General features: G+C 41.1%; 1 protein-coding gene across 7 annotated transcripts in view; it reads left to right on the forward strand.

The window, feature by feature from the left end:
• Positions 1 to 27,707, forward strand: part of LOC133514117 (zinc finger protein 646-like) — a 107,226-nt gene that overhangs the window by 68,465 nt on the left and 11,054 nt on the right. The window contains exons 5-6 of one of the 7 annotated variants that reach the window (XM_061845470.1): positions 18,272 to 18,431; positions 18,536 to 18,779. In XM_061845470.1, coding sequence (XP_061701454.1) covers positions 18,272 to 18,431; positions 18,536 to 18,540 — 165 coding nt within the window. In that variant the 3' untranslated portion in view covers positions 18,541 to 18,779. Of the gene's footprint in view, positions 1 to 18,271; positions 18,784 to 18,804; positions 21,068 to 24,508; positions 24,544 to 25,908; positions 26,089 to 27,707 lie in introns of those variants that run through there. The other 6 variants (XM_061845469.1, XM_061845473.1, XM_061845467.1 and 3 more) reach the window with 6 other exon arrangements.

Raw genomic sequence — 27,707 nt, forward strand, 5'->3', positions numbered from 1 at the left:
GCAACTTCCTCCCTAACCCCAACTGCCCTCATGTCTTCCCTCACCACAGCCATAAACCTTCTCTTTGGTCTTCCTCCCACTCTTTTGCCTGGCAGCTCCATTCTCAGCACCCTTCCACCAATTTACTCACTCCATCGCCTCTGAACATGTCCAAACCATCAAAGTCTGCTCTCTGGAATCTTGTCTCCAAAACATCCAACTTTGGTTGTCCCTCTAATGAGCTCATTTCTAATTCCCCTATGGCCGGCTTCACCACTGTTTTGTAAACTTTGCCCTTCGTCCTAGCAGAGACTCTTCTGTCACATAACACACCAGACACCTTCCGCCAGCTGTTCCAACCTGCTTAGACCCGTTTCTTCACTTCCTTACCACATTCACCATTGCTCTGGATTCTTGACCCTAAATATTTGAAGTCCTCCACCCTCGCTATCTCTTCTCCCTGTAGCCTCACTCTTCCCCCTCCACCTTTCTCATTCACCCACATATATTCTCTTTTACTTCAGCTAATCTTCATTCATCTCCTTTCCAGTGCATGTCTCCATCCTTCTAATTGTTCCTCTGCATGCTCCCTTCTTTCACTGCATATCACAATAGCATCTGCGAACATCATGGTCCAAGGGTATTCCAGTCTAACCTCATCTGTCAGCCTATCCATTACCACTGTAAAACAAGGAGGGGCTCAGAGCTGATCCCTGATGTAGTCCAACCTCCACCTGAAATTCTTCTGTCACACCTCACCATTGTTCTGCTCTCATCATACATGTCCTGTACTATTTTAACATACTTCTCTGCCACACCAGACGTAAGCATGCAGTACCACAGTTCCTCTCTTGGTACTCTGTCATAGGCTTTCTCTAGATCCATAAAGACACAATGTAGCTCCTTCCGACCTTCTCTGTACTTTTCCACGAGCATCCTCAAGGCAAATAATGCATCTGTGGTACTCTTTCAAGGCATGAAACCATACTGTTGCTCGCAGATACTTCTGTCCTCAGTCTAGCCTCCACTACTCTTTCCCATAACTTCATTGTGTGGCTCATCAACTTTATTCCTGTATAATTCCCACAGCTCTGAACATCGCCTTTGTTCTTAAAAATGGGAACGAGAACACTTAAATGGGAACGAGAACACTTTTCCTCCATTCTTCAGGCATCTTTTCGCCCGCTAGTATTCTGTTGAATAAGGTGGTCAAAAACTCCAATATGTCAATTACAATCTGCACCAATCACAACTCTTGCTGTCTGGGATGCTCAGAACTACTTAATCTAGTTCCTTTCAGAAGTTCTCTTTTAACTCTAGGTCACATCCTACCTGTGGGGCATAGCCGCTAACCACATTATACATAACACCCTCAATTTCAAATTTTAGTCTCATCACTTCGATCTGATTGATCGATCTGCACATGATCTTATTTCCACCTGTATCACACAAATCGTTAAAAAGACAATCATATATTGTGATTTCTGGATTTCTCTTTTTAGATTATCTCTCCTTGTGGACATGCACCGACGATAAATATTTCAGACCCCTCTGTGATTTCTCAGTGGGAGGACTTGCAATATGGCCGCCTATTCAAATACTTTTCTTCACTGTAATACCCTCAATTTCAAATTTTAGCCTGATAACTCGATCTGATATACCTTTCACCTCCAAGACATTCTTAGCCAGCTCTTCCTTTAAAATAACCCCTACTCCATTTCTCTTCCCATCTACTCCGTGGTAGAATAATTTAAACCCTGGTCCTAAACTTCTAGCCTTACTACCTTTCCACCTGCTCTCTTGGATGCACAGTATATCAACTTTTCTTCTAATCATCATGTCAACCAACTCCTGAGCTTTTCCTGTCATAGTACCAACATTCAACACTACACTCACTTGTCGGCTCTGTGCATTCCTCTTTTTCTTCTGACGACTGATCCGGTTTTCTCCTCTTCTTTGTCTTCGACCCACAGTAGCTGAATTTCCACCGACACCCTGCAGGTTCGCAGTGCCGGGGGCGGGCGTTGTTAACCTGAGCCACGACCGATCCGGTATGATATTCTTTAGATGTACTCTCATATTTGTTTGGCACAGTTTCTACCCCAGATGCCCTTCCTGACGCAACCTTCTGCATTTATCCGGGCTTGGGACCAGCCTACAGATTGCACTGGTTTGTGCCCCATCGGGCTGAATTATTATTAGATTGCATTCAGGCTTCAAATATAAAGATATAAAATTTTGTCAAGAATCACAAGTTGAACACAATTGTGAAGTGAAATGAAATGTATTTTATACTTTTCCCCCCACATTTTATATACAAACAGAAAAAAAAGGAAAAGGAGAGAAAAAATACAATTAATTTTTATTCATTAACAGTGGGATAACAACTTTATAATTGACAGAATAGGAGGGTTTCTCTCATCTCCAATTATCTGATCTAGTAGGTCATCTTGAACCAAAGGGAGAATAAAAATCATTTGTGAAAAAACAAGAAAAATGATACCACCTCGAAGCAATTTACAACAAATGTTCCAAAAATAATGTACAAAGATTTACATATTTATTTCCAGTAATTTCTTTTATGTTTCAAATGTTCTTGGTATCGGAACCCTTTGGTGTGATTACCTGTTGTGACAACAAGACAAAAATCAATACTTATGAGTTAAAGAAAAAAAAATACACTGCACAACACTCTAAGAAAGAAAAAGATAACTATAAATGTTATACTGGATCAGCTGGTAAAAGCGTTGTCTTCACAGTTCTGAGGCACACTCCGGTTTCCTCCCACATCCCAAAAACGTGCAACAATAATTGGACACTCTAAATTGCCCCTAGGAGTGATTGTGAGTGTAGCTGTTTGCCTCCATGTGCCCTGCAATTGGCTGGCAACCAATTCAGGGTGTATCCTGCCTCCTGCCCGTTGACAGCTGGGATAGGCTCCAGCACTCCCTGCAAACCTCTTGAGGATACACAGCAAAAGAAAATGCATGGATGGAAAAACCTGAAAAGCGGGGCATCCAATATAATTGTGCAACTTTACTTTCAGTGCTGCAAACTCACTCCAGAAGTTCAGTGAGGATCTCTGAATGATCCAATGTTGACTGATGATGATAAATAGAATCCACCTGTGTGTAATCAAGTCTCCGTTTAAATGCACCTGCTCTGTGATAGTCTCAGGGTTCTGTTTAAAGTGCAGAGAGCATAATGAAGACCAAGGAACACACCAGGCAGGTCCAAGCTACTGTTGTGAAGACGTTTAAAGCCGGACTGCTTCACGAATGTGTACCTGTAACTTTTTCCTTTTGTCTGCATTATTTGCCTGTTACACCCTTGTTAGACGTGATTAAATTGAAGAGTTCAGACGCAAAAGCAGATATATCAATTTTTGTCGTTTCTGTGGATTGTTTGATTTCTGTAAAATAAATGTACATCATGTATGGTATAAATTTAGATTATATAAATCAAGGAATCTACAGAAACAACAAAAATGGATGTATCTACTTTTGTGTCTGAACTCTTCAATTTCACTGTTGAAGCCAGAAGTTTACATACACACTTTAAAAACACATTTCATTTTGTGTCTCACAGTCTGAAGTCAAATCAGACAAGGCCAATTTGTTCTCGTGCGGTCGACAATGCCCCCATTGTATCACGTGACTGAAACATTGCCCCATGTTGCACCTGTGGATGGCTTGTGCTTTGCCTACTGCGTATACGTCCGAAGAAGTTGGCATATGGGGAAAACCACGGAACTAATTTCTTGTGCTTGACCTATTTTAATCACATGCTGTGATGCATGTGATTCCCTCATGGATCCACAGACCAGCTACATTATGCTACTGTTGCGTTGATTGACTTTGCAGCATAATTTAATGTACCATCTTCTCATTTTGATCCACTTGTTCAAGCAGACACTCTTCCATGTTTGCCATTGTTGTTGTTTTTCTCCGTGTTATGAAAAGGAACGTTAAATACCAGAAAAAAATTTGTTTTAGCGCAGTGTATGTAATCTTCAGGCTGCAACTGCATATAAAACCCACTATCTGTATCATTTGTTTTGATGCAACAAGAGAGCTGTGGGATCTGAAAAGATGGAATTCAGTTCCTATAACATTCTACAGATGTTGAGATGTTGAGTTTTTTTGTCACTTTTTCCTACAGTTTTACACATCTAAAAAAATAGACATGGTACCCCTTTATGAGATAAAATAATCTGATTTCAATGTTGAAAACGGTTATTGGACTAACGAAAGTGAACGCAGGCATTCACCAACAAATGTTTCTTGAATAAAGTATTTTTTTTTACCCATTTTGGTGTCTGGAAAAGAACATGGATCTGTGTCAATTTTCTGCCGGAACAGTTTTGTCACATCGGAGTTTCTAGGCTTCTTCTGTTCATTCATTCAGCATGTACGCAAGTACTGTAATAAACGCAAGCAAAACACGCTCACATCTACTTCACTGAATTCAAGTAAAGCACATGCACTTAGCTGTCTGGAAAAAGAACCTGGATCTGTGTCCATTTTCAGCCGGAACAGTTTGTCACATTGGTGTTTCTAGGTTTCTTCTGTTCATTTTTTTTTTTAAGATATAAATATTTGGTGTTTATTGCAAGTCGATCAGTCGAACAAAAGAAAAAACATGAGTTATAACCAGAACAAGAATCATTACATATCTACAACAAAGCAACATTAAACGTAGATATTGCTTGGGGCTCGAGCATGATACCTTGTGAGGGAAGCACAGAAGGAACAGATAGGACAGGGATGGGAGAAGAAATGTTTAGGACAAAGGTCGTTAATCTAATTGTGCAACTGTGTTTGGAATAACAAAGTAAATTCTAAATGTATCATACATGAGGGTCTACACAAATAATCTACAATCAGAAGTTATTTGTCACAACAAGTGAGTGGCCCCACGCCCAGTGAAAGAGGCTATGGACACATGCAAGTGAATTGACACTGTAGTAGATGCGCAAAGACTGACGGAAACATCCCATAATTGCTGTGCCTGGCCTCTGTAGGCTGAGAATCCCAACCAATTAATCAAGGGAAGGATTGGGCCTAGGGGAGGGGCCCATTGGGCCTAGGGAAGGGGCCCACCCCATTGGGCCTAGGGGAGGAGCCCACGAGGGGCCCACCCCATTGGGCCTAGGGGAGGGGCCCACGAGGGGCCCACCCCATTGGGCCTAGGGGAGGGGCCCACCCAAGAGCCACCCAAGAGCCACCCAAGAGCCACCCAGTGGACAGGGATGAGTTCCTCACCGAGGGACCCAGGGCAGTCCAGTCATGCCCCGAGTCTCCCCACCAACTGGCCACCTGTCTGGTGCCCCCCCCCCCCCCACACACACACACAATGCGGCCTGTCCCTGCCCAGCTCAAAGATGGTAGAACATCCCCCATTTGTCAGTCAGGAGGGTGGATTGGGGGTTTAGGTGGAGAACCCAGGGAACAGCTGCGGGCAATGAGAGGGGAGCTACCTCCCTTCCTCTGCACTGCACTATTTTACCTGAATCTGTCACTTTCAGAGCTCTACTGGGTTTGTATGAGAATTTCTCAGCATTTTTCCAAATGTTTTCAGGACCTAAACCATTTAGTGATTTATAAACCAGTAGCATAACTTTAAAATCTATTATAAAGGTGAATGGAAGCCAGTATAAAGACTTGAGAATTTAATTATATGCTCTGACCTCATTGTTTTGGTTAGATTCCAAGCTACATCATTCTGAATGAAGTACAACTGTTTAATGCTCTTTTTTTGGAGTCCCGTCAGAAGACTGTAATAATAGTCAAGTGTACTTGAGATAAAAGCATGAATGAACTTCTTCTGGTCTGTTTGACACATGCATGCCTTAACTCTGGATATGTTCTTCAGATGGAGAAAGGCATTTTTAGTAATTGATTTGATATGACTGTTGGAAAGTCAGGTTGGAATCTATCAGAACACCAAGAGTTCGGACTTAGTCTTTGGTTTTTAAAGATAGTGAGTCCAGGTATTTACTCACAGCAATCCTCTTTTCTTTAAAAAAAGAAAAAAAAAAGTGTCTAAGTTTCGTTTTGGTTTAGTTGAAGAACATTTTGGCTCATCCAGTTTTTTATCTGCTTTAAACAGTGACCCAACACCTCAGTTGAACTCTAGTTATCTGGAGACATTGCTAAATAGAACTTTGTCATCTGCATAATTGTGATAGTCAAAATTAAAGTTCTGAAGAGTTTGACCCAAGCGTAGAATATACAGGCTGGGGAGGAGGGGTCCAAGAACTGACCATTGAGGGACCCCATTCAGGGGTGGCCAACCAGTCAAAGATCTTGAGCTACATTTTATTTTTTTTATTTGTTATTTTTTTTTACTGTTACGGCAAAGACCCACGTCATACACATAACCATTCCCTCCTCCCACATGACAAGAAAATTTGACTCCTGCAGACTACCACAGGCCAGTAGTTTAAAAAAAAAAAAAAAAGAAGTGTGCATTCTTACACAGACAATCTTCCAGTTCAACTAGGTTTTCTCTTGTATGACAACTCTCATCTAATGCAGCACTAAGCCAATATTCTCTGTTCACTGTGGTGGGACAGTTGAAGGTCTGATATCATTTTTTTTTTCAAAGATCTTTGTTCTCAGGACACAAGATTTAAGTGTTTTTTCCCCCTTCATTGCAATGTTCCAAGTCAGTTGACACGATGCAAGCGTTCTTCTCTGTTTCATTTATTTCAAACACTTTCTGGTTTTATGTCTTATTTTTCAAAGTGACTAACTTGTGACTGTGAAGTGGAAATTCCAGGTCACTGTTGGCTTGGAGACAGCAGAAGTGAACATTTGAACCTTTGAAATGCCCGATAAACATCTGACACAAAAAGCAGTGTTTGGCCGTTGTGCTCGACCAAAAAAAAAAAAACGCTCTCCTGCTCTAATAAAAACCTCCTGTATTCATTCACATTTTTTTCTAACTGTGGCTTTTGCCAGGGATTTTAAGAGTGAATTTTTCTCCAAAGATCATGATCCGACTGGGACACATCTTGCTATTTACATTCAACGTGCATGCCAGTTTTGCAAAAACACTGTTAACCTTTTCTGCTACGGTCATCTGACCGTGGTCAGGAGATGCAGGGGAGATGTCTTCAAGGAGTTCTCCTCCTTGGGCTTCTCTTGTTTCACAGCTGAACTGGGTGACGGGAACAATAATGGCTTTATTGGCTCCTTTTAAGCACGACTTCCTCGGTTGCTGTCACTAAACTTGAACTCTCACACTCGCACTTGCACACACTCCTTTTTATTCCTCTTTAATCTATGATGCACATGCTTGCGCAGTGCCGTTTCACTCACACGTCGACCCACATGCACACACATTGAACTTGTCACAATACCCGTAAAACTGTAATAAACTAAAGCAAAGCATGTACGCGTGTACCGTAATAAACACAAGCAAAACATGCTCGCATCTACTTCATTGAACTCAAGCAAAGCACCTACACTTTAATAAAACAGAACTTCAATATTCTTTTGTGCCTTCATGAGACCCGCATGAAAACGGGGAAAGAGCCACAAGTTGGTCACTTCTGCCATATGTCAATGGCATTTGTTGAGACTGAATACTTCCAATGGTTGTAAAGTAATTCCCTTACTCCAGGTAGGACCTGAACCATTTAGGAACCGTTCCATTTAGCCGTACCCATGTTTGAAATTGTTTCCCAAGTCAGTATTCAACCTTATATTATTTGGCACTTTGATAAGAGCAGATTCTGTACTGTGATGAGTTTGGAATCCTGACTGAAATTTGTCAAAAATTACATTTAAATTCAATAAATATCTGAGTTAACCTTCTCAACAATCTTGGCTATGAAAGGGAGATTCAAGATGGGTCCATAGCTTGCTAACATGGAAGCGTCCACTGCTCTGTTTTTTTTAGAAGAGACTACTTTCAAGCTTTGGAAAACTCGCCAGACTGAAGTAACCAATTGATTTGCTGCAAATCAGCTAGCAATGGCTTCACAATAGTTTTGAAAAAGTCAGATGGTATTGAGTTAATGCAGCCCTATGGGGGCACAAGCCAGTGCAATCTGTAGGCCGGTCCCAAGCCCGGATAAATGCAGAGGGTTGCGTCAGGAAGGACATCCAGCGTAAAACTGTGCCAAACAAATATGAGCGTTCATCTAAAGCAGGGGTCAGGAACCTATGGCTCACGACCATACCTGCCTCATTTGGTTGTTGCATATGGCTTGCGGAGCCCTCATAACCACAGACTGCACATGTGATTTCTGTCGTGCAGAGGTTTGTCCTAATGGGTTTGCCATAGTTAGGTGTGGGAGTCAACGCAAATGACGTAGTTTGGCTTAGTGCATTGCCGTAATTTTTGCGAGGTAGTCAATGTCCAGAAGTGCAGAAGGGTCCAACGCTGATTGTGTCGGAACAACTAGTTATGGAAACGCTTTTGACAAAGGTCACTCAAAGAAAAAATATGAGTAGTACTGAAGTTTTCAACAAGAATGGACAGCCTTTGTGGAGATGGAGAGTTCTGCTGTGTGTTTAAATGCACAGATGGGAAGTATGCCAAAACATTCGTACTCTACGTTGCCAATCAACATTTTGCCAACTTCGCATAATAGAAGATAATCAAATGAATAAAAGACCTGCCTTTGTCGGTAAGAACTGTTCACCATCGTACGAGCATGATGGCAAATCAAATTACGTTCCCGATTAGTGGATAGAAATCTCAATGCCTGCACGAAGCTTTATCTGACGATGTATAAAACTTTCGTCGTCATTGGTTAGTGACATCATAACAATGTTATTTAAAAGAATTAAAAGACTTTATTGAACTCCAAAAGTGTTGGTTCTAAATAAATGTGGAAATGCACCTGTATTTAGTTTTCAAAAGAGCCATGCAATATTTTAAAATTAAAATATTTGGCATATATGGCTTTCTCATTTGAAAAAGTTCCCGACCCCTGATCTAAAGAATCCCATACCGGATCGGTCGTGGACTGGGTTAATAACGCCTGCCTCCAGCACTGTTAACCTACAGGGCGTCGGTGGAAATTCAGCTACTGTGGGTCGAAGACAAAGAAGAGGAGGAAACCGGATTTGTCGGCAGAAGAAGAGGAATGCGCAGTGCCTACATCTCAGTGTGGGGACTTTGAATGTTGGGACTATGACAGGAAAAGCTCAGAAGTTGGTTGACATGATGATTAGGAGAAAGATTGATTTATTGTGCATCCAAGATCACAGGTGGAAAGGTAGTACGGGTAGAAGTTTAGGAGCAGGGTTTAAATGATTTTGCCATGAATTAGATGGGAAGAGGAATGGAGTAGTGGTTATTTCAAAGGAAGAGATGGCTAAGAATGCGTTGGAGGTGAAATGTGTATCAGATCGAGTGATCAGGCAAAAATTTGAAATTGAGGGTATTACAGTGAAGGAAAGTATTTGAACAGGCTGCTATATTGCAAGTTCTCCCACTGAGAAATCATGGAGTGGTCTGAAATATTCATCGTAGGTGGATGTCGACTGGCAGAGAGATAATCTAAAAAGAGAAATCCAGAAATCACAATATATGATTTTCTTTTTAACAATTTGTGTGATACAGCTGCAAATAAGTATTTGAACACCTGATAAAACCAATGTTATTTGGCACAGAAGCCTTTGTTTGCATTTACAGAGGTGAAACGTTTCCTGTAGTTGTTCACCAGGTTTGCACACACTGCAGAAGGGATTTTGGCCCACTCTTCCACACAGATCTTCTCTAGATCAGACGGGTTTCTTGGCTGTCGCTGAGAAACACAGAGTTTCAGTTCCCTACAAAGATTTTCACTTAGGTTTAGGTCTGGAGACTTGTTAGGTCACGCCGAACATTGATATGCTTCTCATGGAGCCACTCCTTTGTTTTCCTCGCTCTGTGCTTTGGGTCATTGTCATGTTGAAAGACCCAGCACGACCCATCTTCAATGCTCTTACTGAGGGAAAGAGGTTGTTCCCCAAAATTTTACAATACATGGCCGCGGTCATCCTCTCCTTAATACAGTGCAGTCGTCCTGCCCCATGTGCAGATAAACACCCCCAAAGCATGATGCTACCACCCCCATGCTTCACAGTAGGGATGGTGTCCTTGGGATGGAACTCATCATTCGTCTTCCTCCAAACACGGTGAGTGGAATTATGACCAAAACGTTCAATTTTGGTCTCATCCAACCACAAAACTTTCTCCCATGACTCCTCTGTATCATCCAAATGGTCATTGGCAAACTTAAGACGGGCGTTGACATGTGCTGGTTTAAGCAGGGGAACCTTCCGTGCCATGCATGATTTCTAACCATGACGTATTAGTGTATTACCAACAGTCACCTCGGAAACGGTGGTCCCAGCTCTTTTCAGGTCATTGACCAAGTCCTGTCGTGTAGTCCTGGGCTGATTCCTCACCTTTCTAAGGATCATTGAGACCCCACGAGGTGATCTCTTGCATGGTGCTCCACTCTGATTGAGATCGACCGTCATGTTTAGCTTCTTACATTTTCTGATGATTGCTCCAACAGTGGACCTTTTTTCACCAAGCTGCTTGGCAATTTCTCCGTAGCCCTTTCCAGCCATGTGTAGTTGTACAATTTTGTCTCTGTTTTTGGACAGCTCTTTGGTCTTGGCCATGTTACATGTTTGAGTCTTACTGATTGTATGGTGTGGACAGGTGTCTTTATGCAGCTTTGGACCTCACACAGGTGCATCTGATTCAGGATAATACATGGAGTGGAGGTTTACTTTTAAAGGTGGACTAACAGTTCTTTGAGGGTGAGCGTCAGAATTCTAGCTCATAGACAGGAGTTCAAGAAGGGTGCTGAGGATGGAGCTACCAGGCAAAAGAGCGAGAGGAAGACAAAAGAAAAGGTTGATGGATGTTGTGAGGGAGGACAGAACAGTGGGTGTTCGAGAAGATGCACGGGATCGGCTTGAATGGGAAAAGATGACACGCTGTGGGGACCCCTAACGGGACAAGCTGAAAGGAAAAGAAGACAGGTGTTCAAATACTTATTTGCAGCTGTATCACACAAATCGTTAAAAAAATCATACATTGTGATTTTTGGATTTTTCTTTTTAGATTATCTCTCACAGTGGACATGCCCCTACAATGAAAATTTCAGACCCCTCCGTGATTTCTAAGTGAACTTGCAATATTGCAGGGTGTTTAAATACTTATTTTGTTCACTGTGTATATAATAGGATTAGTGGCTATGCCCCACAGGTAGGATCTGACCGAGAGTTCAAAGAGAAATTCTGGAAGGAACAAGATGAAGTAGTTCTGAGCATCCCAGACAGAGTGAGTGTTGTGATTGGTGCAGATTATGTACCTGTTAGTGAAGGAAACAGGGGCGACAACGAAGTGATGGGTAAGTACGGAATCCAGGAAAGGAACTTTGAGAAACCCATGGTGATTGACTTTGCAAAAAAGCTGGAAATGGCAGAAGTGAACACTTTTCCAGAAGAGGCAAGAACATTGGGTGACCTACAAGAGCGGCGGTAGAAGCATCCAGTGTATTATATTTTGTGCAGACGATATAATCTGAAGCAGGTTACTGACTTTAAGGTAGTGATAGGGGAGAGTGTAGCTCGACAGCCTATGATGGTGTTGTGTAGGATGACACTGGTGCTGGGTAGGAAAATTAAGAAGACAAAGGTAAGAGTAGAGAACCATGTGGTGGAAGCTATGAAAGGAAGAATGTTGTCCGGCCTTTCGGAAAGAGGTGAAACAGGCTCTCGATGAATGCACTGTTCTCAAATGAGCCAACTTGGCATTATACATACTTCATGGGAATTTAAGATTGAGAAGAATAATTCCGACCTGAAATGAAGTGATCACTTCACAGTCGTGTGTATTTAGTTGGGCACCATCCATCACGTTCAATTGCTGAAATCTTTCGATCTTTTCTTGTCTTTTTAGCTGGTATTCTATGGAATGACTTCTTTGAGGATCTGTCTTGTCTGTTGTACCAACCAACAGCACAACAAGCCTCGAGCATTGTGAATGTTCTGCTCCGGTTCACTGCCCCACACTGTCGAGCAGCTCTTTTTGACTGTCAATATGGCTCCGTGAAAATAGTGACCTGCACGAGCTCTCTCTCTCTCTCTCTCTCTCTCTCTCTCTCTCGCTCACTCTCGCGCTCTCGCTCTCTCTCTCAATCTCTCTCTCTATCTCTCTCTGTGTATTCTGACATGGTAATAGAGTGTTTCCTGGGTGGCTTCAGATGTCCTATCTTTTTATTGTTTTGCTGATTTATGCTAATATCTAACCTGATGTATTTTACTTTTCACTAAAATAAGCAAACATTTACGAGATATTACGAGTTCTGATTCGGGATAAAATAAATTTTCAAAGGAATATTTATTGATTTTATTGGCTGACATCTCAACAAGCTGCTTCTTAAAATTTGTTGGATTAGGAAATGTATTTCAGATAGACGCTGGAGGATTCGGTCCCTGAGCTTTAACAGTAATCCTGATTGACTATCCATTAATCCAATTTCTTAGCCGCTAATCCTCATGAGGGTCGCGGGAATGCTGAAGCCTATCCCATCTATTAAAGGGCAGGAGGCAGTGTACACCCTGAACTGGTTGCCAGCCAATCGCAGGGCACATTGAGACTACCAGCCGCACTCACAATCACACCTAGGGACAATTTAGAGTATCAAATTAATGTTGTATATTTTTGAGATGTGGGAGGAAACCAGAGTGCCCGGAGAAAACCCACGCAGAGACGTTGAGAACATGCAAACTCCACACAGGCGGGTCCGGGATAGAACCCTGACCTCAGAACTGTGAGGCCAACACTTTCCAGCTGATCCACCGTGACTCTGTTTGAGTAATCCTTTAAGTGTTCAGAAGATGCCTCGACTTGTGCTGCATTCAGACCAAACGGGAAAGTTCGCTTCACCTCATGTCCCTCAGTTGAGTTCGATTGCAGGAGTGGAAAAATATAGAATGCACATTTTCTTCATTCACACTACATTTAGAGGCTCCATAGCTCATTGGTTAAAGCATTGGTTTGGTGAACCAGGGGTTGTGAGTTTGTATCTCACTGGGGCCAAGAGGGGTTACGTCAGGAAGGGCATCCGGTGTAAAAACTGTGCCAAACAATTATGAGCGTTCATCTGAGATGTTACGCTGTGGTGACCCCTAACAGGACAAGCCGAAAGAAAGTTTTACACTGTAAGCACAGAAGAGGAGGCAGGGGCTTCAACTCCGAGAGGCGAAGACAGAATTTCCTCCTGGCATACACAACCAGCAATGGATGATGATTTGACCTGTACTGTGGCTCTGTACTCAATGAAATCCAGACATCTTCAGAATGACAAATGCCGTTATCCTTGGGTTCACAATACCATTCCAAGGGGCAAGCACCTTTGGGGAATTTCATTGCTTTCTTCAGGAGTTGCTTCTGATTGTGGCTTCCAGTGCTCCTTTCTTCATCACATCATGTATGATGTATGGCATAAATTGTTGCTTTGCGCAGAATGGTGCAATCATCTCTTGATTGGTCCGTTCAGTCACATGCTGTTATGACGTACTCAGCTTTCCACTTGGTTCCTCAATACTGCAATCTTTAAAACGCAAAAAAAAAAAAATACAGAACATGAATCACATTGAGGATAGGCTGTGCAAAGAAGTGCGCAAATACGTGCATCATGATAATGCTATCACAAAAAAATTTGTCGGGAAATTTCCCCAGCAGTACTTTGAGGTGTTGGAGTGCTATTGAAGGTGAAAACTCATAAGGGACAAATACATCAGCATGAAGAGTAGAATACCTGGGAGGAGTGGGGATGTCGGCGGCCGGAAAATCCCAGCATTTTACCATTTTATATTGTGAATGTTTCTCCATATGTGACATCGAAGTTTGAGTCAAATTTCAATGAGGTACAGATAAACATTTACAGTTACAATAGCCTTCTTTACTTTCTGAACCATCAGCACGTTGTTCATGAAAATTCCAGTGCTGCTTTTTCCCAACAGTTTTTTTTGGTCACATTGCAATAAAGTGAAAATACCCGCAGAATAATTAAGTCATTGTTATGTGAACACACACAGTCGACATTATGAATCATGTTTTTGGCTATGGTAAATTTTGAATTATTCTTATTTTGGAAATAACCTCTATTACAACCACCAAATTTAACATAAGTGACACTTGTGGAGATTAACTATTTGAAGTCTGAAATGAGTCAACAAAGGCACTGAATATCTCACAACTCAAGTGGAGTTGTTTGGCACGACTGGCTACAGAACAACACATAAATAAACTTTCAAATTTTTTTGAGCAACAGACATCTACTCTTGTGTTGCCTCTGCTCAGTGGCACTCAGTCCAGTGGTCCTCAGTCCAGCAGCCCTCAGCCCAACAGCTCAGCTTGCTTCTCTTGCCCGCAGGCGCATTCCGCCTCTCTCCTCCAACCACCACAACACACGACAGTGAGGAGGAAGTGAAGGAACAATGATACCTGTTGAGGAAGATTGAGGCTTGCAAGACAGCATAAGTGTAGTGGATGCTAACCTCGATGGATGAGTCCAGCCATTTTGTTGTATGTGGCTGACCTTTTAAAGAGGGCCTGAAGTTCAGAAGGCATTTGTCATGTGGGATCTTTTTTCATTAGTTATTTCATTTTTTTTTCTTATGATCAAATATTTTTGTTTAATTCATGAAGCAGAAGCAGCATGGCTGCCAGTAGAACCTTGGAATTTTTTGTGTGTACTTCATTTTCAGGTTCATTACGTGCTCCCCCCCCCTTTTTTTTTTTTTTTTTTTTACAGAACAGAAGACTGTTTCAAATATAACACTCCCGGAAGCCTCATAGGCCTCAATGCGTTTACAATAATCCCTTGTTTTTCGCGGTTAATTGTGACCAGAACCACCTGAAAAAAGTGAAAAAACACAAAGTAGCAAAGGTTGCATGTTTATGTGGGTACCAGAACGTTTGAAATATGGAAACAGTATTTGTACTTGCCACATTCGCTACAAAAGAGGTATTTAGTTAAATCTGTAATTTTAAAACTTTATAAATATATACAATATTATAAATTCATAATATAAATTTAAAGGGGAAGGTCACTCATTGAAAATAATGTATCAAGTAGGTCATGTCATTGGCACTGTGACTTTAAAATGAAGATTTTCATCAGATATCAACTAAGTTTATATTGGCAATTTTGAATGTTCCCGGTCGCTGACATTTACACACTTATGTCCCGAGCGTACGCCTCAAAGCAGTCAGACTGCGCGTCATTCTTGTCCGAAGAATCATCTGAATATTCAACATTATTGACAAGCCACAAGTTCAAATCTGTATAGACGCATTCCTCCGTCTTCCCGATACTTCTATTTCTTCTTCAGATGAGAATAAATCAGAGAAAACAGCGCTGACAATAAATAACTATGTAGGAACGTAACCAAGACTCAGGTTGAGCACATAATACGTCACATCTGCGCACGTAGGTCATGTGACTCTCCAAAATAACAGCAACCGCGAACATTCAAAATTGCTGATATAAAAAACCTTACATTGTATCTGATGAAAATATTTAAAATTACAGTACCAATGACATGAGCTGATACATTTTCAGTGTGGCCTTCCCCTTTAAATTATGAAACACTTACTGTGTTACTGTATAGTTACCATTCATCACTCAAAGACTTCTGCTTGAGACGCTGCTGATGTATTTGTGGTGTGTGTGTGTGTGTGTGTGTGTGTGTGTGTGTGTGTGTGTGTGTGTGTGTGTGTGTGAGTATCAGAATGTTTATTCAACTGTACAGTATTTATATTTTGCGTACATGAGACAGAATTTACAACAGCACAAGTACTTGTGCTGGTTCTGTCACGTCAACATGGTGCCACAAAAGTGTAACTTTTGCCGTCTTTGGTCATTTCCAAAAGTTTTACTTTTTCTTCCTCTTTATCATCTTCCCCGGGCCATTTTTCTGCAATCCACGGTCCACAAAGCGGAGCTCCTATTTCGTACAGTCCTCTCATTTTGCAGAGTCACCACACATTTCGCTTCCTTATGAAGTTATTGAAGCCTTTTTGTGGATGTTTACCACATCCTACTTAATGTACCACCTCTGACTCATTCACGCAATAACTTCTAGCATCTTTGATCATATCCAAAAGTTTTAGTTTTCCGCTGATCATCGCCGATCGTCATCATCTTCTTCCGCTTGGGTGCTTAGGAGGAAGTTTTAACAGCACAGCATTGTAAACTAGAGAGGTCATTGCTCCACCGTCAACAGCGTATAAAATGGTAGACAGGAAGGACAAGGGAGAAGACAATGGGAGAGTTGCTGGGTGGGGCTTTGTTGATGTGCAGCCAATCAGCTCACGAGCTAAATCCACACATGCGCTCATACACAGTTACCTTATACAAGCCCATCACTCGCATTGCATCAATGTGTCTTCCCGTAATGCAGTACGTAGTGTATGCCGATCTAGCGTTTTCTTTTTTTTGGGGTGGGGGTGTGGAAAAAAACAATGCACAGAAGCTCAATCGGTGAAGCATAAAGTTGAGAGGGATTACTGTACATGTAAATGTGTAACGTAAGACATTGAATATCATATTGAAATCTAAATGTATACCTTTGTTTACCACACTATCTACCCGCATACGACTATACAATGTGATTTTCTTTTTCTTTTATAATCTATCCCTAAATATAATGCGCTCTACTGGATTATATTTTTGAAAATATTTTAGGAACGTTTTTATTATACATGCGAAATTACGGTAGTTTAACAATGCTATATTCAACTTTAAACTGAAAGATTAAGGAATTTTCAAGACATTTTATTATTTCCATACACAGGCGCCACGGTGGCTCAGCTGGAAACCGTTAGCCTCATAGTTCTGAGGTCCTGGGTTCAATCAATGTGGAGTTTGCATGTTCTCCCCGTGCCTGCGTGGGTTTTCTCCGGGCACTCCAGTTTCCTCCCACATACTAAAAACATGCATGATAGGTTAATTGAAGACTTAATTGCCGATAGGTGTGAATCTGAGTGCGAATGGTTGTTGCACTTGACAGGCAGCCAGTTCAGAGTGTCCCCTTCCTCCTGCATTTTACATTTCGTATTTACGCCAAAGAAAAACCCATTTGTTTCGAGAATTCCTCAGTGATTGCAAGCTGAAACGAATCCGTAAAAATGGTGAATACGTGTGTCATTCAGTTTTGTAGCAGTTTGAATTATTCTGGTCACAGTTTGCAATATTTTCCCAAAGACCCAAGCCTCAGAAGTCAGTGGGTAAGGTTTGTGCAAACGAAGAGGGCTAATCTTTCCAAAACCGGTCAGCACTCTGTCATATACTGTGAACATTTGACCCCGGATTCTTTTACTGGTGGACTCATGTCTGAGATTGGTTTTAAATGTAAAAAGATGTTAAAACCTGGATCAGTGCCTACCTACAGCCAGTTCCAACACTTGAACAGATCGCTGTTACTAAAGGCACAAAACGCGAACATGGATCGGCTGCTGAACCTGGACATGCTTCGACAATCTCCCACCCCCCACCCCCCACAGAAAGTAGCAAAACTGCGAAGAGCTTTTTTTAAAAGACAAGTTGCGGAGGTATGTTTTATTTTTTTCCTGAAAACTTTGAACACTGTCATGGTTGAATGATAAAACCGCATGTCATTCTTTGCGAAAAACATTTTATTACCGCAAATCTTTGACCATTCGCAACTAGAAAAACAGGATCATATTGTGTACAAATGGCGGCACGGTGGAGCACCTGGAAAGCATGGGCCTCACAGTGCAGAGGACACGTGTTCCGCCTGTGTGGAGTTTGCATGTTCTCCCCGTGTCTGCGTGGGTTTTCTCTGGGCACTCCGGTTTCCTCTCGTTCCCAAAAACATGCAGAATTAATTGGAGACTTTAAATTGCCCCGAGATGTGATTGTAAGTGTGGCTGTTTGTCTCTGTGCCCTGCAATTGGATGGAAACCAGATCGGGGTGTACCCTGCCTCGTGCCCGATGAGAGCTGGGATAGGCTCCAGCACTCCCGCGACCCTCGTGAGAATAAGCGGCTGAGAAAATGGATACAAATCTTTTATCTGTTTATTTATTTTGTTGCATTTTTTTTTTTTTTTTATTTTAATAAAGTACTATGTAGCATTAAAACAAGCAGTTTTACATACTACTCACTCACAGGAGACCTGTTTGCAACTTATCAAAAATAATTTGTGCACCATGAAATAGAATGAAATAAACCTGTGGTTTATGCACACTTTTTCTCATTTTATAAACTAAACCTTATTTTTCTATATTAATTCCAGATGTTGCAGAAAGCATCTTCTGCACAAGAGGTTGACATCGAACCAGCAGATCCTGAATCTCCATCTTTGCTACATTCCAAAAGTTGCCAGACTGAAAAAGAGCCCTTTCGTCATAAAGGAACACAGATATCTGTCATAAAGTGCCATACTTGTTCCAAAGGTATCAATGTAGCCTGCAAACTGGTTGATAAAAGTACCCAAACTGACATTGCAATGGACAGGGGAACACAGATTGATCCAGTTGCCTTTTTTCCATTTGGTGAGAATGATTCTAGCACTCCCCGAAAGCAGAACCAGAATACTGCTATGTCAACGTTCAGCCCAATTAATCCATTGTATCGAAGGGAGGAGGAAAACCTGAATGATGCAAAGGACACAGACTATCAACCTTCAAACATTACAATACAGGAGGCCCAGAAGGAAGTTGTATATGACCAAACAGAATCTGCAAAAGAAAAACTACCCACGCTGGACCCTGTCAGTGAAAGAAAGTACATAGTGTTTGAAAATAATTTGTTGAATCTTTTTGACAGATGTCCTCTATGTACTGGCCCAAGTCAAGGCCACATCGAACACAAACCTGGCAGTGGATTTGGAACAATTGTATGCATTATACAGAAATGTGCAAGCTGTTCCTTTTCCAGAACATGGGACAGTCAACCAATGATGAATAAAATGACAGTTGGCAACCTAATGTTGTCGGCAGCTATCGTTTATTCAGGTTGTCAGATAAGCCGTATTTTATGTATGCTGCAAATAATGAACGCTTCATTAATTAGCAGGCAAACATCAGCGTCACCAATTTTTTTTATATTTTACCTACAATTATAATTGGATGGAGAGAAAAACAAGCAGCGCTAATTCAGGAAATCAGACAAATCCCTCATGGAATCCACCTTGCAGGAGACTGCAGAAATGACAGTGCTGGTCACTCAGCTAAGTATGGCTCTTATACTTTAATTGAACTAAAAAAGTTGTCAAAAATGAAGTACAGAGCAATGAAGCTGGAAACAGCAATGGTTGTGAACTACTGGGCTTTAAGAGATGTTCGTATTTGACAGAAACTGAAGACCTGACCATCAAAAGCATGGTCACAGAGAGAGAGACACAAGTCAGGAGCAGCCTTTATTCGAGACGATTTAAAAGTAACCCACGTTGCTCAGAGTTAAAATATTATAATGATGTGTGGCATCCCGCCAAAGGTCCTGATAAACTTACCAAGATTGGATATTTGTCCACTAAGGTGATGCTCTGGAAAAAATCTGTCATAAATCATATGTATTATGTAGCAGGCACAGCACCTGCAGAAAACAGGAAGGATTGCCTAAAAGACACGTGGCTGTCCTTGGATAATCACATTCATGATCAACATGAACACAATTCCAAGATATATACATATTGTGATCCTGTCCATTTGATTTATGAGCGCAACAAAGAGTGGCTTGTTTGTGGGACCATGGTCAGTATAAAACCTACAGATGTCATCATATCTCCCCGTACCTGCGTGCGTCTTCTGTGGGATCTTGAGTTTCCTCCCACATCCCAAAAAACATGCAACATTAATTAGACACTCTAAATTTTCCCTCGCTGTGATTGTGAGTGTGACTCTTGTCTGTCTTCGTGTACCCTGCGATTGGCTGCCACCATTTCCTTCTGCCTGATGACAGCAGGGATATGCTCCAGTACTCCCCTGGCCTTGTGAGGATAAGCGATGAAGAAAATGAATGAATCTAAATGGCAAAAAGCTAGGCTAATTAGGAGAATTGTTAATTTTTTTAAAAAATAGCTCTTACTTGCATTGTGGAAAATCCAGTCGGTCCTGATACTGTTGCCTGAATTGTAAGTACGCAACATCCAGTACCCACGAGTTCAGACAGTTGGCAAGAAATCCTGGGTGCTCCGTCATACACTATAGATGGTCTGGATAATCTACCGTTTTCTGATGAAAATGTTGACTCTGTTGGCAACAAAAACTCTGTTCTGTTGTTTGCATGGGTATGCAGCATTTATATGCACACCTGTGGATATAATCAAAGAATAATAAAAAATCTGTTCACATTCACAAACTTCTACAGGCTCAAACACCCATATCAGTCCAGTAAGCAGAACCGTCCATCTCTTTTACATTAGTATTTTAAGCGTTTAGTGCCCGAACAAAATCACAAGACACTGGTTTACAGCTTTCAGTGTTAAGTTTTGCGGTTTTGCTCGTGACATCTTGGGAAAATTGTAACGAAAACGGGATTTGAACGGGTCTGGGTACTGTCTGGTTAGGGCATCAGTTTAGAACGTGAAATTATATTTATGGTGAAGCAAGTTATGACCAGCTATTGTGCTAAAATTAACTTAGCAACATTTTAAACGGATTTCGTTCATTAAAATCCTTATTTGTGAAAACATATCATTTTAGACTGTGGGCTACGTTATCATTGTCTGTGTGTTTTGGTGCAATAATAAACGAGCCTTGTACACGCAAATTAGGGACATGCATCGTACTCCTGATAGTTTCTCATACAAGCACAGGCAGATCCATCGCGCTGTACAATGAACAGCCGGGTGGTTGCGTACCTATTTACTAAATACACAGCGTTTTTCAAACATGGTAAGTCAGTTCTCAAAATATTAAAGGCAACTCTTTATACTATCAGTAGCACTAGATCTATATCTAAGCTAGTGAGTAATCTGGTCGAGTGTATCAATACAATGCGACGTAACAAGTTTGAGACTTAAATGTTATTAGTAATTACTACAGATCAACTTCTTTAACACGTTTTGCTGTACGGTATAGGAATTCCAGGATATATTTTCATGTATACTCTATATCTATGCAATAATATACATTTTATATATATATATATATATATATATATATATATGTGTATATATATATATATATATATACACAGTGTATATATCATATACATGAGCAGTCACTTTAATTTGACAGGCGCGTGTGCACCCATGCCCCATCGCATTCGAAAATCTGCAGTCGAGCACGAAAAATCACGCGCATAAAATTTGTTACGAGTAGAAATACATAGAAAGTCATCGCTTATTTTGTGTAATGTTGACCAATGTTCCCTCTAAGCTGCACCATTGCGCACTTGTCCCACATTCTCAAGTGCACATGAAAAACGATCCAGCGCAATGAACCACAGCCTGGCGTCTTTTTTTTTTTTTTTTTAAACACGGAAGCACACTGTCTTTTAACAACAAGCTGCTGCTCAGCCTACTTCTACTTCCTAGTTTACCTGACACCGCTCCCCTTCGCTCTTAAAGCGGTACACTCATAATTACATACAGAACACACACCCGCAACTTTATATCTCTAGACATGACTGGTGGACCACACCCAAACATTTTTCAAATGTGAGTGACTGCTTTAGAATATTACTTTGAAGCACCAGATTGTATAGGATCTGCTACTTTTACATTTGTCTCACAGTTGTGAGGACTGGGGTTTTCAATCCAGGCCCACATGATTGCAGTTTGTATGATTTCCCCGTTCCTGCGTGGGTTCACTCTGGCTGAAAGGAAAAGAAAAACTCTTTAAAGTGCCGTAATCTGCCTTTACTTCGCCTTTCATTGATTGCGCCTTCAGTGCATTGCACCCCCCACCCTCCAAAAAAAGCCAGATCGGCTCTTTGAAGCTGATTGGCTGGCATCATCGAAGCTCCACCTAGCTTGTCTCTCTCGCTCTCTCTCTCTCTCCCCCCCCCTTGCCTCCCTTCCTCTCAACCATTGGAGTGGGCCAAAATCCCTCCAGCACTGTGTGCAAACCTTGTGAACAACTAAGTTGACCTCTGTAATTGCAAACAAAGGCTACTGTACCAATTAATTAACATTGGTTTTCTCAGGTGTTCAAATACTTATTTGCAGCTGTAGCACACAAATAAATGGTTAAAAAAATCATACATTGTGATTTCTAGATTTTTCTTTTTACATTGTCTCTCTCACAGTGGACATGCACCTACGATGAAAATTTCAGATCCCTCCATGATTTATAGTTGGAAGAACTTGCAATATAGCAGGATGTTCTAATACTTATTTTGTTCACTGTAACAGCAGCATGTCGGAAGTGACATCACAGCGGTGCGTTGTGGGCATTCTGTGGTACATGAGATGACATCACGCGTTTGCTTTGTTTGTGACTTTGTGTACTGCAATAAAAACTTATTATTGTTTAACTAGACCAGGGGTGGGCAATTATTTTTCCCCAGGGGCCGAATGAGAAGCAGAAAATATTGTGGAGGGCCGGGCCCAAGGTTAGAAATCTATTTTGGTTATTAATTTTATTTATACGTTAAAATAGGGTTACAGAAGCTAGTAAAAGTATGTGCTATTGAAAGTGAGGTTGTTTTACATAAAACTTAGTTCATTCAGTAAAATTGTGCAAAACAATGTTAAGTTGCACACTTACCATTTGTAACTCTTTTTCAGTCACATTGACACCTCAATGCTTTGTTTTAAACTTTCCATTAAAATAATACATTGTACGCAAACAATAATTTAACATAACTTTAACAATGTCCATTTGCCAAACAGTACAGAAAATAATCAAAGTAAACATGCCATGCCATGTTGAGATGTGAAGTCCATTTGACACATGATAATCAGTAAGAGAAGATCTGCATCTGGATTTGGTAAACTTCATGACTGAGAATGTTTGTTCACATGTATAGGTTGACCCAAACAGAACCAACATCTTTTGAGCACGTTTCCTCATGTTTGGAAGGAAAATTCTTGAATAAAACTCCAGCAGTGATGCTGACTTAAAGTGCTATGCTAGTACTGTATGTGACTGCAAGTCTATAAGCTCCAGCTGAACATCAATGGGTGCATTATCAACATTAAAAAAGAAGAACTCAGGAGCATTTCATCCTGTGTTTTTAAAATCTTCAAATCATATTGAAAACTCAATGTGCAGGTCTCCTGACATAGACGAGTACCTGCAAAGGTGAGTAGCTGATGGTTTGACTTCTTTCAGGGTTTGCATGTGAGAATTTTGTTCTCTAATTGATTTGAAAAAAAAGTGCAACTTTCTCATGAAAGCCTTGACCAGGTTATGCATTTTGTGAATGAAAAGGCCCTTGCCTTGCAGTTTAGTGTTCAGTTAATTCATCATTGCGGTCATATTAACAGCAAATGCTAAATCTGCAATCCAACTTACATCTGATGGCTCGGGGATCTTTTTGCGTTTAATTCCACAAAACTCTTCAATCTCTGCTTTTAGGTCCCAAAATCTTTTCATCATTTTTTCTCGGCTGACCTGGTGTCAACATGTTCGTTATTCTAAAAGTACAACTGCCTGTGATTCACTGCTCATACCCTGATAAAGTTAACTGTTTTTGTCACATCAACAACAACATTATGTTTGAACACTGACTTGCGCAACGCATGTCGACAAATAATACAATGAATAGATACCAATTTCTGCTCTGTGTCAAGTTCAGTCACTTTATTTTGCATCTGTTTCAAAAGCCCCACATTTTTCCCTGTCAGATTTGGACAACTATTTATAGTGACTTACCAGTTTCTCCCTTTTCAGTTCAAGTCTGTTCATGCATGCCTTTACCTCCATTGAACAAATCACTCCCGTGGTTGTTCCTTTCATTGATCTCACCAGCGCTGTAATCTTGAACTCCTGCATTATCCCTCTAAGAAACATGAGTAACTACCGTGTCGTGGACGTCACAACTCTCATCCAAAGCCAGGAAGAAAAAGTCAAATTTTCATTCCACTTTTGAGCTGCAGTTGGAGATTCTTCATGATATCCTTCACGCTCCTTGTCACTGTTCACCTGGACAGTGCGACTTTTTCAAATGTTTCTTTTTTCCGGACGTATTAGCGCTGCAGAGTCCACCAAGCACTCTTTCACGAACTCCCCCTCTGAAAATGGCTGACTGTTTTTAGCTATTTTATAGGCTATCATAAAGCTGGTCTTGGTTGTTTAAATAGTTAGTAGGCTATATTCATCCACCTTTCTTTTTTTGGCATTTGCAAAGGGTTACCATTACAATGACTTGTTGCTAATCACATGCACTCGGACTTGTCTGTTTTTTCCATGTGAAAATAACTTTCTGCCATACCAGACACATTTGACCTCTTTCATCATATTAAGAGGCCAACTCACACTCAAGGTCAAATTTTAGACGTGGTCATCTCTAATGATGTTGAAATTCTATCGTTTGATATGAAGGATACTTCTGATCATTTTGTTTATTTTTTGAATTACAGATTCTTCCAAAAGTTCAGAGCACCTCAAAGTCAAAGTAAGAAAAGCTACATAAATGAGAATACTGCCACTAAGTTTATGAAGACTGTAACTGTGCCACAGACTGGTGGGACAGTTGAACTTTTGGACAATTTCACCTTGAAAATCTCAAATCTCATGAGTGCTGCTATTGCTCCTGTCCAAACTAAGACCCTCCTGAGGCGATCTAGAACACCGTAGAGGAACACATTGATGGTCAAGAGGTGTAAATCAAAGTGTAGAAAAGCAGAATGTGAGTGGAGAAATACTAAACTCCAAATTGACTGACCTCCTTTTACTGTGTTACGGCAAAGAGCCACATCATACACATTTTCTCTCCTCACATATACTTTTGCTCAGCCAGATTTATTGAAAATGTCACACACTAACATAAGAGAAATTAACTCCTACAGAGTACCAAACCCACAGGCCATTAATTTCCATCTATTCCTCCATTTTCTGAGCCTCACAAGGGTCGCAGGAGTTCTGGAGCCTTTCTCAGCTATCATTGGGCAAGAGGTTGGGTCGACCCTGAACTGGTTTTTGTTTAACTTCTTTTTTTATGTTCCATTGACGTTGAAATGTACGTTATTTTCAGAAAAGATCGCAATATGACTGGGAAAATTTGAGCTCTTTTCATTCATTGCGCATGGCAGTTGCAAATGCAAATGCCATGCTAACGTTTCCTGCTACAGTTACCTGACCGTTGTCAGGAGACCCAGGGGAGAAGTCTTCTCTGGGGCCGAGGTTGTCCTCCTCGAAGCTAATTTGCCTCTCTCATTGCACAGCTGACCTGGCTGGCGGGAACAATAAAGCTACTGAGCACTGATTTGCTGTTTGAATGGGTTTATTGGCTCGGTACTATTCCCCGGTCATCGTTGCGCTTTTTTACCCCTTCTGACCCTTCCGCTACACAATGCCTGGGCAGTCCCATCTCAAATGGCTATTGGCTCACATACACTGACCTTGTTGTCACACTGCCCGTAATAACCTTAACAAATGGCTATTGGCTCACACACACTGACCTTGTTGTCACACTGCCGTAATAACCTTAACAAACACAAGCAAAGTACACACACATATACTATCATAAATGCAAGCAAAGCGTGGTTGCAACTACTGTAATGAACTCAAGCAAAGTGCGTCTGCACGCACATAAAAGAAATAACACAACTTTGATCTGCTTTCATGCCTTAACAAGAGAGCCTTTGAAAGGTGGCTAAGAGTCATGGGTTGCCCACCTCTGCTTTAGGAAGCCATATCTTATGCACAAAACAACCCTTCTTGCAGGTCAAAGGTCAAAATTATAAACCTGTCATGGTCAAATAGCACTTGTTTGACTTTTTTTTTTTTTTTAAATGATCATCATTGTTATTGCCTACAGGTTCGGGCCACCACTGTGTCGTCCCAGAGCAGTCAGCCCAATATGAGGAGCTCAACCTCCTCCAAACATATCTCCTCATCCAGCACTACACCACCATCCTCCTACTCTCTTCTCCAACCCCTGGTGCCTGAGGTAAAGGAGGTGAACTTGGGATACACTAGGCTGAGCACCAATCCCATGGTAGGAGAGAAAGTCACCATCTGTTATGCTGACTAGCAGCTTTTCTTTGCCTACTAACATCAGGAGAAAGGGAGTTTGTGGAATCAAGATATAAACTACTAATGTATACCAATAAACATGGTATTAGGTACTGTATGGAAACTAAAGAGTCTTGATAGCTGTTATGATTTGCATCATTCAGTAATCATCTGCTGTCAGGTGTTGAAGATTTGACTAATTTGTTTAATTTGCACCTGCTTTGGGTGCTTTTCCTTTGCAGCACCTTTTGATATGTAAAGTTTTCAAAGTTCCTTGTAACTGTGACAACCTAAATCCCCCAAATTAATCCATTTCAATTTAATCAGGAGTAACAGTGATGAGACCAGGCCCATTTTTCTTTTCTTTGGCATAGTCACTACTTATGTGGTGAGCACATTTTCAAAGCACTCTGTTCTGCTCTATCTCTTTAAGATTCTGTGAAACTTTATATTTTATTCCCGTTACATTTGAAAGAGGAAGAGGAAATGGATCTCGTCAACGTTTTCAATTTGTGCCTAATGCATGCTTGTGAATCGTAATCTTGAGATGATAGAGCAGCTGAAAAACATTACTGCCCATTGTGTACACACAAATACAGTGAAGAAAATAAATATTTGAACACCCTGCTATATTGCAAATTCTCCCACTTGGAAATCATGGAGAGGTCTGAAATTTTCATTGTAGGTGCATGTCCACTGTGAGAGAGATAATCTAAAGAAAAATCCAGAAATCACAATGTACGATCTTTTAACAATTTATTTGTGATATAGCTGCAAATAAGTATTTGAACACTTGAGAAAACCAATGTTAATATTTGGTACAATACCCTTTGTTTGCAATTACAGAGGCCAAACATTTCCTGTAGTTGTTTACCAGGTTTGCACACACTGCAGGAGGGATTTTGGCCCGCTCCTCCACACAGATCTAGATCAGACAGGTTTCTGGGTTGTTGCTGAGAAACATGGAGTTTCAGCTCCCTCCAAATATTTTATATTGGGTTTAGGTCTGGAGACTGGCTAGGCCACGCCAGAACCTTGATATGCTTCTTGCGGAGCCACTCCTTGGTTTTCCTGGCTGTGTATTTCGGGTCATTGTCATGTTGAAAGACCCAGCCACGACCCATCTTCAATGCTCTGACTGAGGGAAAGAAGTTATTCCCCAAAATCTCACCATACATGGCCGCGGTCATCCTCTCCTCAATACAGTGCAGTCGTCCTGTCCCATGTGCATAAAAACACCCCCAAATCATGATGCTACCACCCCCATGCTTCACAGTAGGGGTGGTGTTCTTGGGATGGAACTCATCATTCGTCTTCCTCCAAACACGGTTCGTGGAATTATGACCGAAAAGTTCCATTTTGGTCTCATCTGCCCACAAAACTTTCCCCCATGACTCCTCTGTATCATCCAAATGGTCATTGGCAAACTTAAGACGGACCTTGACATGTGCTGGTTTAAGCAGGGGCAGCTTCCGTGCCATGCATGATTTAAAACCATGATGTCTTAATGTATTACCAACAGTCACCTGGAAACGGTCTCAGCTCTTTTCAGCTCATTGAACAAGTCCTGTCATGTAGTCCTGGAATGATTCCACACCTTTC

Source organism: Syngnathoides biaculeatus, chromosome 16 (genome assembly GCF_019802595.1).
Source record: "Syngnathoides biaculeatus isolate LvHL_M chromosome 16, ASM1980259v1, whole genome shotgun sequence".
NCBI classification, from domain to species: Eukaryota; Metazoa; Chordata; class Actinopteri; order Syngnathiformes; family Syngnathidae; genus Syngnathoides; species Syngnathoides biaculeatus.